General features: G+C 41.7%; 1 protein-coding gene across 3 annotated transcripts in view; it reads right to left on the bottom strand.

The window, feature by feature from the left end:
- The window catches only part of ADCY1 (adenylate cyclase 1), a 166,231-nt gene extending 157,882 nt beyond the window's left edge, over positions 1-8,349 (bottom strand). For all 3 annotated transcript variants that reach the window (XR_001876164.1, XM_017823085.1, XM_017823098.1), the window contains exon 1: positions 7,634-8,349. Coding sequence is in view for 2 of the 3 variants with exons in the window: in XM_017823085.1 (XP_017678574.1) it covers positions 7,634-8,302 (669 nt within the window). In the remaining variant the exon portion in view is untranslated. The remainder of the gene's footprint in view (positions 1-7,633) is intronic.
- Between the last annotated feature and the right edge of the window lie 5,236 nt (positions 8,350-13,585).

The following is a 13,585-nucleotide window of genomic DNA, read 5'->3' as shown; positions in this document are numbered from 1 at the left end:
CATTTCTTGCAACAAGCATCTCTGGGTGACAAAAGACTTCTGTAGTTCCTGAACCACAACTAAAGAAATAACTATATTTCTCACAGTTTTGTCACACTTCATGGCTTACCTTACAGCCACAGTAGATCCACATTTCTGGGATTTTTTACTATAGGGAGAAAACAGCTTTTCTGTATATATAATGTGCTTGGTGATTTTATTTCTTTCAGGAATCAGCTCATGTTTTAAGTTCATGCAGAATAAAAACAAAGTAGTAACTATGTTGTTTCCTCAATTTCCTCTATGTACGTATCAAACTTTTAAAAGTTTGAAGCAAGGCAAACTCCTTCCATGAAAAATTTCCCGGAGGGAGAAAGAAAGAAAGGAAATCACTTATTCCAAAAATTTTGAAACAAAACCTGTGTTATATTCTACTCATTGATGGTGTCTCAGACTCATCCATCATAGCAAGCTGGACAAAACTCAGCCCCAGAACTTGAACCAGTCTCTTCCACTTGCACCCTTTCCTCCCCTTCCCAACAGCAAGGATCTTGTAGGAGTTAATATTGCTTGACCTCTTCCTGTCATAGAGCACAAACATTTCAAGTCTTAGACCAAATTTTCTTATAATGTATTATGAATTAATCAGAACGTGAAACCTGCATGAAGCCATGCCATTCCTTTCCCACACTCATAAAAGGCTTTCTAACAATTATTCTCTATTGGCACAACCAAGACTTTACAAGAAACAAGGAACAACACTTTTCTGATTCATCTCTCTCCTTCCATACATGCCACCTGCATTTACTTATGTTTTGTACTACTTTATAGTAGCACAAAAAAGGGAAGTGAAGACAGGAGTGTATGGCCTTTTGAATCTAAGAAAGTAAAAGACAATAACTAACAATGATAGACAGAAAACATTATTTTATGCTAGCTAATGTCTTCTGCAATGGTAATAGCAGAATTTTGACTGTAAGAATGCATTGCTTCTAAACTGACAGAACAAGATAACAAGATGCTATAAAGAACATTTCTGCTTTAGTTAGTAGGGGCCATCTAATGTAGACATGTAGACATTCAGGGCTGTGCTTAAAGTAGATGAAAAGAAATTGAAATCTGCACTATCTAGTTGTTGTATTATACTGTTTCTGACCAGAAAAGCACTACACTATACTAAAGACTGAGGAAAACAAGATGGGGGAAAAATTTTAAGTTTGAATCCAGAAGAAAAAATGGCATATCATATCAAGAACAACTATTCCCTATTATCAACATTGTCTCATAGGAGTTTAGCACTGAATATATCCAAAATTACACGTTCAGAAAGAAAGAAATTAAAGAAAGAAGAAACAGAAACCCTTCATAACTTATCCCATAAAAGCACCAAAGATCTTTAAACCCAAATTGGTAGCCCCAGAGCTCAGAGCTGCACAAACACATATGAAAACTACTTTTCCACACAGTAAGTAAGTAAATTAAGTACAGTCCCTAATTACTAATATAACATGCAAAGTTTTGCTATTAATCAGGGTCTAGACAACAGCATTTTACCATTTTGAAATGAAGACAGCATTTAGCTCACTTTGTTGGCATTAAAGTAAAAGCAATAATAAGACATCTGGAGGCAGTCTAAACCCCACACATGTTAAAAAGGACTGCAATCATACAGCCCCGTAATACTCTATATTGCCATTGCTATCACTGTGTTGCCAGTGCTACATAAAAAGCCACACGCTACCCATTGATTTTGTGAGATCTCCAGACTGAGCCATGTCAGGCTTGCTCTGGGCTAAAAGTTTAGCTTCTCAGGCTACATTTCTTTTGACATCCATGCATGTTGTTTTACCTGGTTTAAACACTTTTCCTAATTGATCAGATGTGTGTAGCTCGTTTATGTTACTTTTGCCTGTCTTTGTATGCTAGCACAGCAGTTTTATGACTAAAACATAATGATGTACTATGTAGAAATGTAGGCCTATGGAAACACAATACAGACCTGAGTGGAGACGCAGGAGATGGTATCGAATACAGGCATGGGATTACAAAAGGTGGGGCATAGACTTGGTACTGAAGACAACATCCATAGCTATAAAAATGACTCCCCAATGGTCAGCTAAAGAAATGTGAACGTGAAGATAGACAAATCTGGGACTAGTTGTAACAAAAGAACAAAGAAGAAGTATCTAGTATACATAAAAGGAAGTACATATCATCAATTTGGATGAAACATGGAGCTGTAGACCAATAAAGAAAGAGAAATACATGTTAGCAAACACCAAAATGTCCCCAAATGGACTCCAGAGCAAAAAAGAGGAAACCATTAACATAGACATCCCCTTCCCTCCTGTGAAAGACGCCAAATGCTGTCAACACAGGCAATACCACCAGCAGAATGAAGCCACCACCTTTAGGACTTGGAGAAGCAGGAGAAGGGTGAGCATAACATCAAGGAAAGAGGGTAGAAACTGAGTGTATAACTGTGTTACCTGGGGGTTTTTTTATTACTATTAAAACATCTTTTGCATCTTTTTCTTCAGTAATAATGGGATCTTGCCTATTAATAACAATTAAACTTCTCAGATAAATTATTATTTACTATTTCTCCAAGTCTGTATGATTCTTGACAGTTTCCCAAAAGCTTCTTGTTTCTCAACCATGCAGAACCATAAGCATGCTGTTATTTTTTGGAAACCCACGAAGAGTAGCAGTGTCAGCAGTCTGCAGATTCAGAAGCCAAGAGCATACTCATTTCTATGTGGAAAAAGACCCTGAACTCTACATTCCATAGAAAATCCTATACTTCAGTGCCTAGATAAAAAGACTGTGGTCAATACTTGGCAAAACCTATGCCACAAATTGAGATTAAAGTCCCACTTTAACTAGGAAGGAAAAAAAATAAAAAAACTTTTACCAATCTTTCAATAAGGACTAAATGTCAAATGGAAGTTAGAGTTACACACAGATATTGAGAAACTCAGTAACAGTGGTCTCCATCTCCAGAAAAAGTGAATTCAAACAGATTATTAGTGCATAGATATGTTTGCAATACCAGAGATATTCTTGATACCAATATTTGAACAGCACCACAGAGAATGAACTAGTACAGTCCCTCAGCAGTATTTTATATGAATGAAGGAGGAAACCTGAGCTTTGCAGTGAATCATAATGCCAGTGGAGCTGAGCTGTCTTTGATTTACAACCCCTTTTATTAGGCTACTAGGCTCTGCCTTCTGTATGAGAGACAAAGGTGTGGAAATTAACAGTTCTGTCACTGATGTGTTCATTAATTACATACTAAACACTAGCAGGAATAAGACTGACTTTGGCATGACAATTCCTTGCAATATTCTAGACTACTATCATACTAACCTGTAAAGAGTTAAGATAAAATGCAATTTTAAGTATTAAATAAATTATTTTAAATAAAAGATACCAATTTCCCCCACATTAGCCTTTACAGAGACTATCTATTCCCCACTACAATTTTTGGTACTTTTTGAATTAATAAAAGTGCTATCATACAAATAAATAAATACATGCATAAAATCAGATATAAACACAGATCAAAAAATACCAGCCAAAACCTATATTTATTTCACCACATTTCTGAAAAAAAAAATTTCCCTAGTTTATGATAGCACCTTGCTTTCTTCTGCTCTTTTTTATTCATGTTGTAATTCGATTTTCACTAAAGATTTGTTCTTTCACAAAGACTTCTGTGATGTGTAAGGGCACCCTATCTGGTTTTCAGTTTTCTGGAAATAAGCCTATGTTTTTTAAAAAAGGGACAAAAATATTTAGAGGGCCAGAAAAAGTTATTTAACAGTAAGGCATCAAACTGTGTCAATGCCACCACCGAGTAATTTCTGTGAGCAGCCTTTGTCTTCCTTACCCCATCTGGCCTTAAAGTCTATAACACCCACTCACTGCATCGCAACAAAAATTAGACTAAGCTCCTTGGGGCAGGGTTCTGTATTTCTGTAGCAGCTCTGAAGCACCTAAGATATATCTGAAAGCTGTAGAGGGAAAGAAAAAGAAAGAAAAAAAAAGACAAGAGTCCAAGCTGTTAAAACTTCGTTTGTACATTCAGCCATCTGTGGATTCCTTGTCATGTTTTATGGCAGGAGTATTTTGTTCCATGATTCCAAATGAAGGGAAAGAGTCCAACTAATATGACCAATGCCATATTGGTTATATACTCCATTTACATACTCATCACAGTGTCATATAAGACATGCAAGAACAGCTGTGAAGTCAACACGCCTTTTGACATGAACTTGTTCCAAATGGGATCAAGGTTGATCACAAGTACTTTGTATATTTTTGATATTACACTTATTTTATATGCATATAATAATATATATATATATATACATACACACACACACACTATCTATTATTATATTTCTCTTAAGAAATGAGCAGGACATATTAGCAGATTAGAATCTTTCATTTGGTGAAAAAACAGCTATTGAGTGGGAAGATGAAGCTCAAGTTCTGTAACATTACTCCCCTGACTCTCATTACCTCCCTTTACTAGTTTTTCTCGTCTCCTCTTGCCTTTAGACATACCTATGTCTCAACTCCGACGTGACATGGCATGGCATGGCATGACATGATCTCCACAGACCACCCATAGATAACTGTGCTGTCGGAAAACTATCACTTGCAAATTAAATGTTCTTTATTCTATAGACCTTGTGACAAACATCTGCCACATAGAGCATTGGTTTTACTATGTAAAGAGTTCATACATTTATATGGATGCAAGTTTTAAGCATGCCATGGGACCCATTCAGGGTCTGATTCAACACTGTTGAAGTTAGTCATTTGGCATTCAAAGATTTGCAAATGGGGATTCCTCAGATAGAGTGAAATAGATGTGCATCCAAAAGCTCATTTCAGAACAAATTCCTTGACTTGGTTATGCCTGTTTCTTAACGGGTTGAACTTGAAAAATATGAAGTGCTTTGTCTTGCTGACAACTTTACCTTCCAGTTTAGTTTCAGTGGAAGTTAATAGATCCACGTTTTCCTAAAGCTCAGGCTAAACAAAAGTAAAATTGGTTCTCAAGCTGGTTCCCAAGTTGCTCGAACCACAGAAAAATCATAGGTTTTTTTAACAGAACACTGGTCTCAGTGATTGGTGCAGGTGCTTCTGCATTTCTGGATACTGCAGATTTCTATCTGAAAATTTTGATTCATCCACTTACTTGGAGCAAGGGGTACGGAGAAAGAACAGAGCCCTTTCACACTATTGCAGCTCTGCATAGAGCAGTCCTACTTCCCTGACAGGCCATCTGCATGCTGTGTCTACAAGCACTGGAGCTGTCATGATAATATCCATTGTTTGGGAAGCAGATCCTGATTGCAAGGGATTCTAGCCTTTACAAAAAAGGCTCAGCTATTCCCAGGTCAAGCAAGTAAAATTCAGATTTATGTATCTTTATGTATCTTTAAATTTCCAACCATTGTGAAATTGTTCTCTGGAAAAGAAAAAAACTTCTGTGTAAGGGAAGAGTCCCTTCCATACACAGAGATAGTCTTCAAATCACAAGACTTTTTCCTTACAAATATGCCACAAATCAGTGTGAATTTCTGTGCACCATAAGTTCACAGACCAGTTATTTTGCTTGACTCAGAGCTGGTTTCTATCTTCTGTTATCAGCAAAGGATACTGCTCTGGGGACTGCATAAAAAACACTGAAATTACCCTGGTGGAGGGAGAGGGTGATGAAGAAGAAGCATACATGTTACAGCAGATGTTAGTCAACTATTTATACATATTTTTAAGCCAGCTTCTCACCTGTTGAATAACTGAATTAAACTAGTGTGAAGAGAGAGTTAGCAGATTTTCTCTCTTCAAAATGTTTCACATTCACGACCTTGGTTAGATAATTTAGTCAGCAGACATTATTGTCAGCTTCTTTATGTTATTCATCTAGAACAGCAGATGCCACACTGAGCTGCAGCTCAGCATCAAGGAAAATCTGCCTGTGTGTCAGGGGAGACAGGATAGCCAGAACTCCCATAAGGACTAATTGGTACTCCAGTAAAAAGAGCTATCTATCTTCAGCTCTACTCAAAAAGAATATTCTAGCATTTTGAATGCTTTTAAGGAAGGCTCTTCTCAGCACTCCTGCATTTCATCAGCTCTCCCTCTCATGGAAACCCTAAATCACATATTTAAAAATAGACCATCAGATTATCTGGGTAAATCATAAAGCTCGGCTTATCTCTCTCTTCTCCTTCAAAATATACAATTTATTTTGTCCACCAGCTCAGCAGCGTGAAGCCATAAATAATCCTGTTTGTCTCAGTAACCCAACTCAGAGATTGTCCCTGTATATCTCTATTCTGTGCATGTATGTCACACTGAGGTGTGTGTGTCTGTGTGAGCATGGAAGGAGAAGACAGGAATTCACGGTTCTGGGCACAATGGTGTACAATCCTGCTTATGCCACTGTTTGTGCCCATGCCAGTTGCGTGCGCCCTAGCATCACAACACAGCCTTACACAGTCATGGAGAATAATACCAGGATTCTGCAGAAGTAATGTACTAAGTACTTCAATTATGCATTAAATTGTTGTTTAACAACAATCTAGATCACAGAACCTGTGTGCTTCCCCTGAGGGCAGACATAATCAATGCATGTGAGGAAGGAGAGAAAAATTTTTCAATTTCTCTCTCCCAGTGGTTCAGAGGCACCACATAACAGAGCATTCAGTAGCAAACTCCGACTGTCAGCCCCAGCGTTTCCCATACGCTCATCTCCCCATCCTCCCCCTGCCAGTGCGGCCCATCAGGCCACGAGAGCCGGAGAAAGCCCTGCAGGGATATAAATAGCTCCTCGGGGGAGGAGGGGAGAGTGCAGCAGCACGTTTCCAAAGATACTTGCTGCAGAGGGAGGTTTTGCTGGATTGATTCAGAGGGGAAAGGGAACGGCTAGGAAGTTCACTGCCATAGCAGGTAATGACTGTGGAGAGGAGGCAGCAGCTGCCCTGGGGAAGCTGAAAGGGGAATGCCCCGCTTGCTGAGAGAGCAGCGATGGGGGGTTCCCTGTGTGAGTGTCCCACTTATTTCAGATAGTGTCTTCAAATCCTCCCCGTAGATAGGGTGTGTACGAGCATGAAGGGTCCATGGCTGAGAAAGACAGCAAGGATACGAGCCAACTCCGTGGAAGTATTATTACCACACGCAGCTTATTGTCTGTGCCAAGTTTGTACCAAGCCAAGCGGTGTTACTGATAACGGGCTGTAATTGCACCGACTGTGCATGCGGTGCTCTGAACTTGCCCCAAGCGTGGGCACGGTATAGCTGGCTCCACTGCCCTCTTCCCGATTTTCCTTGGAGAGACAAAGCCTAGAGGTTCTGTCTCTCCAGAGCTGACCTATTTCCCTCCTGCCTCCCGAAAACTTTGGGGAACTACAGACACAGCCGCCCGAGGCACAGGTGCGCGATCGCCCTTTCCCCGCCGGCGACACCCCGGGCACTCCTCGGCCGCCGCCCGGGCTGGGGGCGCGGGGCGCGCAGCCTCCGCCGCGCCCCGGGCCGCTCCACGTCTCTATGCCCTCCCTCCCCCCGGCGGGTAGGCACCCCGCAGCCGTGCGGCGCTGCAGTGCCCAGCCCGGCCCGGCCCGGCCTCTCTCACCGTCCTCCAGAGCCGCTGCCTCTTGGCACTGACGGAGGTGGCGGTAACGATGAGGTGGGAGACGGACACCACCAGCCCGAAGACGATGGCCAGCAGAGTCCGGACGGGCAGCAGTGAGTAGGACACGAAGGTTACCAGCATGAGCTGCCACATGCCCTGCTCGGGGGCGCTGGGAGGCTCCATGCCGTAGGCGCCGAGCGAGAAGGGGCAGCAAAGGAAGGAGAAGGTGAAGCTGAAGAGCAAGGTGAGCTTGACGATCTGCTGCAGCTGAGTGACCTGCAGGTACTTGACATTCGTGACGATGAAGAGGGAGAGGAAGATGATGCAGTGCACTGGGTGCGAACCTTTGGAGATGGTCAGGCTGGGGCCGGAAAGCAGCTCCACCAGGGCCAGGCTGGCGGTGAGCACAATGAGGACGGCCAGCGCCTTGAGGGTGGACGTCTGCTCCAGCTTCAGGTTGTAGCTCTGGAAGAGAGCTTCCAGCTCCTTGCAGTCAAACTCGTCCTCGCAGGCGATGGCATCCAGCAGCACCAAGGGAGGGGGGTCTCCCAGCCCGGCTCCTGCTCCCGACGCCGCAGCAGCTGGCGGGGAGCAGCAGCAGTGGCAGCACTTCTTCCTCTTGGTCTTGACTTTCTGAAACGGTATTTCCTCCATGTCAGTGCCATTCATAAACCCGGGGGAAGAAATGCTCCTCCTGGTGTCCCCCGCTGCCGCTCCGCCGCCTCGCTGCTCATAAAAGAGGGGGAGGCTGCGCTCAGGAGCCCTCTGCTCCGGGGGCGCGGGTCCCGGGCGCACCCGCCAGCCGCCGTCCGCAACCCGCCGCGCCGGCAAACGCCCCCTCCGCTGCCACCCAGGAGCCGAGGGTGGCTGGGACGGCGGGAGGAGAGCCTCACTCGTGTAAATGTGCCAACCTTCCTGCCTGCTGTCTCGCTCTCCCCTCCACCCTCCTCCTCCTCCTACTCCTCCTCCCCTGGTGCTCCAGGGATGTTAATCTCCTAATGACACCAAAACACCATCCGAAGGTTTGGAATCAAACGGAAGTGGGGTGGGGGCAAAGGGTGGGTGGAAGCTCAGAGAAGGGGAGTGGGGGATAATCAACAGGCGGGTCTCCGTTCAAATAACGCTATTTGGAGGAGCGGGAGCTACAGAGAGCGGGTTACAAACGTGTTCCCCTGGGGCGGGCAACATTAAAAAAAAAAAAATAGCGACAAAGTAAAAAAAAATAGTAGCGAATCCCAGCCAGGGGTCTGGAGGAAAAGTGGCGCAGAGGGACCGGAAAGAAAACAGGAGGCAGGGAAAGGCAGGGCGATCCCCTTCCCACGTCCGAGAGCATCTCACCGGGGCTGGCAGTTGCGGAGCGCCTGCGCGCCGCTCGCTTGGGAAGCCGGACACGTCCCCGCCGGGGCTCCGCAATTCGGGGTCGGCGGGGGGACCCGCCCGCTCCTGCGCAGCGCCTCGCGTCCCCCCTGCCGGGCGTCCGGGGCCCGCCGGCCCACCGGGTGCACCGGGCTTCGGCGGCTGGCTGACAGCCCTGACAGCTATTCATATACATATTTATATGTAAATGTACAAAATCTACATATGAACACACAGAAATACATGTAAATATACATACATATGTGAATATATAAAAATACATATACATTTATAAATATAGGTGACTCCTGCTTCCTTTCAGAAATAAAGTCTTATCTGCATAAATAAATATTCTGATCTTAGTGGTTTTGTCTCCTAGACTCTGAAGCAGTTGGAAAAAGTGCAGTGAATGAGAAAAATTTCAAGAAAACACATTTCTGTGAGCACTTCTGCCTGTCTGGGAGTACAAATCAGTCAGTGGCTGTTGAAGGCTACTCCTGTGACAGGAGAAAAATATCATCCCCCACAAAATTGTACTTGATGGTGCTATCAAGAACTTGGGTGTGTTGTTTTTGAAAAAAACCCTCTAGTTCTGCCTATAATGTTGCTACCACATACCACTATTATGAAGTTGCACCAAAGAATACACTACAATATATTTTTCTGTAACCATTGCATTTAATTTTGGCTTTGGATCAAGCATTTATAAAATTCAGGACTAGGAATATGTCAAAATAAAAGATTACGAATATTTAGCTTTTTAAAGGCGGTGCAGGAATACTTTCCAGAATCAAAGCAGAATCCTACTATCTTGGGTAGGTTGAAGATCTAATAGCTGGGTTTTGTGTCAGTGATGTCAGGTTCTGGTTCCAGATTTGGGCTGAAAAGCCTTAAGATCGACAGTAGGCAGGGATTCTTTAAGATTTGTTATACCCGTGAATGATGTTGGTGCTTCACTTCTGGATAGTAAAGTAGCTTTTAAAAAGTATAATCTAACGCAACATATTTTTCATATTAGTATTTTAGTATTTTATATTAGTCCTAGCCCTACATAGTCAATATGCTGTCATTCTTTTGAACGTGAATAGAACTCATTAGGAAAAGGGAATGAATCAACATTGCTGGAATTTGTTACAGATTCAAAATATTCCACACTTGAGACAATGACTGTTACTCACTCTGTGTTCATGGGATGCAACTCATGGTGGTTTCGTAGACTGTGTCAAACCGTCAAACACTGCAGAACTGTAAAGATAGCTGATATTTAGACTTTCGTAACTTTCTTCAGGAAGAAAGTAAAGGAGTTGGATTTGCTGGCCTGAGTAGTAAAAACAGGATGCGTAGCTGAAATGAAATTAATCTGACAAACAAACAAACAGAGGCTTCCTTTATTTTGCTATATCTCTAGTGTGTTTGGAAAGCTTAATAAAATTAATCTCTTTGTTCACTCTGGTGCATAAATTCACTTCAGTCATACATATATTAGACAAATACACACTTAGATTTTCACCTGTCCTCAGCTTTCTCTTGAGCTCATATATCCTGAGGGTTAAATTAATATTTCACATCTCACACTGCATAAGAGGTGGCACCTAGTTGCCCAGCCCTAGGAACTATCCACCGAAAGAGTTATCATGCTAGCAGTTATCATTTCTTTCTTCTGGCTCTCAGCTTGCTACTGGGGAAATGGAGGGTAATTCCCTACAAGGCACCCTGCAGTTTAGATTATTTTCATGCTTCTTACAACCTCAGTCTGGGTTAGTTAGTACATACATACAGCAGAGAAGGCTGATGTGTATGAGACTCATACGTCTCTATTCTTATCCGGTTGAGAGGAAGCAATGAACTGTTGAAGCTTCATCTTTCTTAGACACTGTAGCAGTATGGAAATGCCAAATAGTGATTAATGAAACTCTTCCATCCTTTATACACTGTTTCACATCGCAGGACAAGTACTTTGCCATATTCTACATAGTGAAAAGCCTCATTTTTAGCACCTGATGCTACAAATATAAAGAGGGAACCTCAGAACCTTTGTCTGAGACAGATATATTATTAAGGCAAATAACCAGCTATAACACTACTGAAATGCACTTGACACTACCATATTTTCTGACCAAGCTTATCTGCTGAAGATGACAGTAACTTGGTTGGGTTTTTTTGAACCATGAGCAACACTTTGGGTCTGTAGTGCACTTCTGCCTCATTTCTAAGGAAGATACAAGGTTGCTTTTGATATGATATTTAATGGCCTCAAAGTTCTGGATGCTGGCCACATCCAAGTCAGCTCTTCCTATTGCATACTCTTGCATTTTTAATTAGAGACTAATCTGGAAATAAATGTAGTATTGTAAGGAAGGAGTGATTAGAGCCTAGCTTCATCATCTTGTGCATTGCAAAACACATCTGTTTTTCAGTCCTTTTTTTTAAGAGGCAGACTGTCTTTATTGTTTGAGTCACTGTAAGTGGAAAACAATTCTTCATGGAGAGTTGGGCAGTATATGGAGCTATGTTACACTAAGCAAAAGTCTCACTGACTTTTCCTGGATCACAGTAATAGTCTTGAATTACAGAGCTACTCAGAGTTTCAGAACACCTATTTTTACTTACTTTGAGTATGTAGGTCCTCCATTTAATAATTATTTTTCACTGTCCATTTTGTTTTACTTTACTGGACTCAGTACTTGGTTTTGTATCTTATCACCTCCAAGAGTTTCAAGCACTCACTAACTCCTGTGTTGGCTGGAGACCATCTTTAAAAGCAATACTTTTCATAAAGCTAAAGCTCTTCGAATTCATGACAATTTTAAAATTAAGCATAAAGAAAACTTTGCATGAGTAGAATTTTCTTCTTGTGGTGTTTTTTATCAGAGTAAGGATTGCACAGATTTTCATCTTTTACCCATATTTAGTATCGCCTACCTGTAAAAGAATGCCATGCTTTATCATCTGAGACAGGGATAGAAATCTTTTTTCTTCTCACCATCTCTGACAGTAAGAGTAAGGACTCTGCATAAAGCTGTTGAGAAATTTCTGCAGACTCATTCTAGCAGACACAGCTTGTTAATGCCACCACAGAAATGTATCTAGTGAGAGAAAAGCAGGACAGAAGAGGTCCTGCAGAAAGTGGTAGGAATGGCCAGGTTTAAACATAAAAATTCAGCAGTGTTTTCCTTCTGTCATGGATGGCTGAAATAGATTCACCACTTTTTCTAGATTTTGAGGAAAAATTTGAAAAAAATGAAAGTGTGTTTTTTCCAAATCATGCACAGATTTCATTTGAAATCAATATGGGGACTCCATTCACAATATTATTTCAAGAAACGTAGACTAGATTTCTCTGAGACTACTGAAATACTATCTGAACAGGTCTCATAAGCATCATAATGACTGTTCCTTAAAATTATTTGTGATTTTAAAGTTTGATTTATATTACATGCATTCTCATGGGGAAGAAACGAAATAGACAGTTCTGATGCATACCACCTCCACAGTTAAACAACTTCAGCTGCAAGGCTGAATTCACCTAACTAGAGCATTTCTACTAGAGAGCTGAAATAAACTTTGCCCACTGACAGTAAGTGAAAGCCTTACAAAACCTACAAGTTTAGTCATTAGGAAACATTAGCATCTAACCTCACCACTGTTCTCCAAAGTCACTTCTTGGTCTTACCTTTTCCTTTGTGCTTCTTCATACAAGAACCGGTTTTAGAAAACAGAAATGAGTCCTTCAAGAGTAAATTTAAGCTATAATACTAATCACTCAGTGACAAACCTGTGCCCTTGGTTCTGCTCAGGTCTAACAAGAACAGGTTTATTTACTCAGTTTCAATTGGACTGCACGGTGTTTTTTTAACTGAGATTATTTTAGTCACAACTCTATCTGTATAGTAGTCTATCTAATTGTGTAATCTATTGGGAAAAAAAAATTAGACCAGAAGAAAATTACATTAAGGCCTTGATCTCAAGTCAATTGTCAGACAAGACTGTTGCTGAAGCAATTAGGAGATTTGACCAAAGAATAAAACGGCTACAGTGGCTAGTTTGACAGCAGAGAACGGGATGGGTTTTCTCCAGAGCTCTGCAGAGCAGAGAGTATTGACATTAGGAGCATTTGAATCCTTTACCTCTCTCTTCTATTCTAAGCCTTCCAGGAGAGCATGAGACTTCTGTGACCTACTGAACTTCCATATTAATACTAATGAATCTCTTAAGCAAGCAAACAACGTGCTTTTCTGCCAGCATGGATTTATAGCAGGTCAGCTGGATCCTTTCAGCTTTTAACCAGTCATTCATTTTCCCCATCAGTACTGCATCAACTCTGATTTGTCTGTTCTTCATCTAAATTTAGAGCTGTCTAATGACTACTATATAGGAAAAATTTTGGAAAACCCAACCTTTCTCCCCCAACATCTCAGGACTTGTCCCTGCAACAGAACAGTGAAGATTTCCCAAACCCATTAGCAGATTTAGTGGGAATTTTTGTTATGAAGATGATCTGATTGACTAAAGCATTCTCAAAAATCCTTTAGCTGTAAAATGAACTCAGTAAAATTGAGACCAATGTCAAGCATTGGTCATTCTAGGAGTTCTGCA

The sequence above is a fragment of the Lepidothrix coronata genome, unplaced genomic scaffold (assembly GCF_001604755.1).
Source record: "Lepidothrix coronata isolate B3197 unplaced genomic scaffold, Lepidothrix_coronata-1.0 Scaffold3, whole genome shotgun sequence".
Lineage (NCBI taxonomy): Eukaryota > Metazoa > Chordata > Aves > Passeriformes > Pipridae > Lepidothrix > Lepidothrix coronata.
Note: the sequence above shows the minus strand (reverse complement) of the source record. Positions and strands in the feature narration are given on the sequence as shown.